Below are 910 nucleotides of genomic sequence, written 5' to 3'. Positions count from 1 at the left end.
GGCGTGAGGCCCCGTCCCGGGCTCGGCCCGCCCCACCCCACACGGCCCGAGACTCACATGGCGAAGGTCCCGCAGGACCCGGAGCAGTAGTTCATGAGGACCTTCTTGGTGCAGCCGCCTTCCGAGATCTCCTTGGTCTCGGAGATGGTGGAGCAGGGGACCTTGGTCTCATTGCGAGGGATGCCTGGGGACAGCGAGGTGCAGGCTTGGGGGGGCCTCCACGTCTCCCGGGAGGCCACCGCCCAGAGCCCCTGGCAGCCGGGCCGCCGAGGGGGAGCCCTCAAACTCATCATCCGCCTGAGATGGGCTCCCGGGGCCCGTCTCGCGGTGCAGGTCGGTCAGGGTCAGGGTCAGGGTCAGGGTCAGGGTCAGGGTCAGGGTCAGGGTCAGGGTCAGGGTCAGGGTCAGGGTCAGGGTCAGGGTCAGGGTCAGGGTCAGGGTCAGGGTACTCACACTTCTTGCAGCAGCCGTTGGGCATGAGCGTGATGGAGCCCTGCAGAGAGGGAGAGTGAGCCTGGGACCCAGACCCCCCCATGGGGAGGTCCCCGGTCACCAGGGTCAGAGGGGCAGCTGCTACAGAAGGGGCCCAGGCCAGAGGCCACGATCCCAGCATAGAGCCCAGCCCTCCAGGACCATGGGGAATCCCCCGCCCCCTCCAGCAGAGGGCACACAGCCCACGCCCGGACGGCCACTCACCGGGAGGCAGGCGCTGGGGTCGAAGTCGGGGCAGGTGATGTTGGAGACGGACGAGATGAGCTGGTTGTGGATCTTCACGCAGCTGAAGAAGGTGCAGTTGTTCTTGGGGTCACTCTTCATGTCCCCGGGCTGCGGGCGGAGGGCAGTGTGTGAGGGCCGCCCTGAGAGACCAACGGGGCGCCCAGCAGGCCCCTCCCCCAGCGAAGGATGGAGG

At 68.1% G+C, this 910-nt stretch overlaps 1 protein-coding gene across 1 annotated transcript in view; it reads right to left on the bottom strand.

Moving 5' to 3' along the window:
* Nucleotides 1-910, bottom strand: part of LOC102765912 (mucin-5AC) — a 54888-nt gene that overhangs the window by 43697 nt on the left and 10281 nt on the right. The window contains exons 12-14 of the mRNA XM_015560165.1: nucleotides 697-825; nucleotides 454-493; nucleotides 58-184 (exon numbers count right to left, since the gene is read on the bottom strand). Coding sequence (XP_015415651.1) covers nucleotides 58-184; nucleotides 454-493; nucleotides 697-825 — 296 coding nt within the window. The remainder of the gene's footprint in view (nucleotides 1-57; nucleotides 185-453; nucleotides 494-696; nucleotides 826-910) is intronic.

Source organism: Myotis davidii, unplaced genomic scaffold (genome assembly GCF_000327345.1).
Source record: "Myotis davidii unplaced genomic scaffold, ASM32734v1 scaffold3211, whole genome shotgun sequence".
In the NCBI taxonomy this organism is placed as follows: Eukaryota; Metazoa; Chordata; class Mammalia; order Chiroptera; family Vespertilionidae; genus Myotis; species Myotis davidii.
The sequence above is the reverse complement of the archived record's forward strand: the minus strand, read 5'-3'. Positions and strand labels throughout refer to the sequence as shown.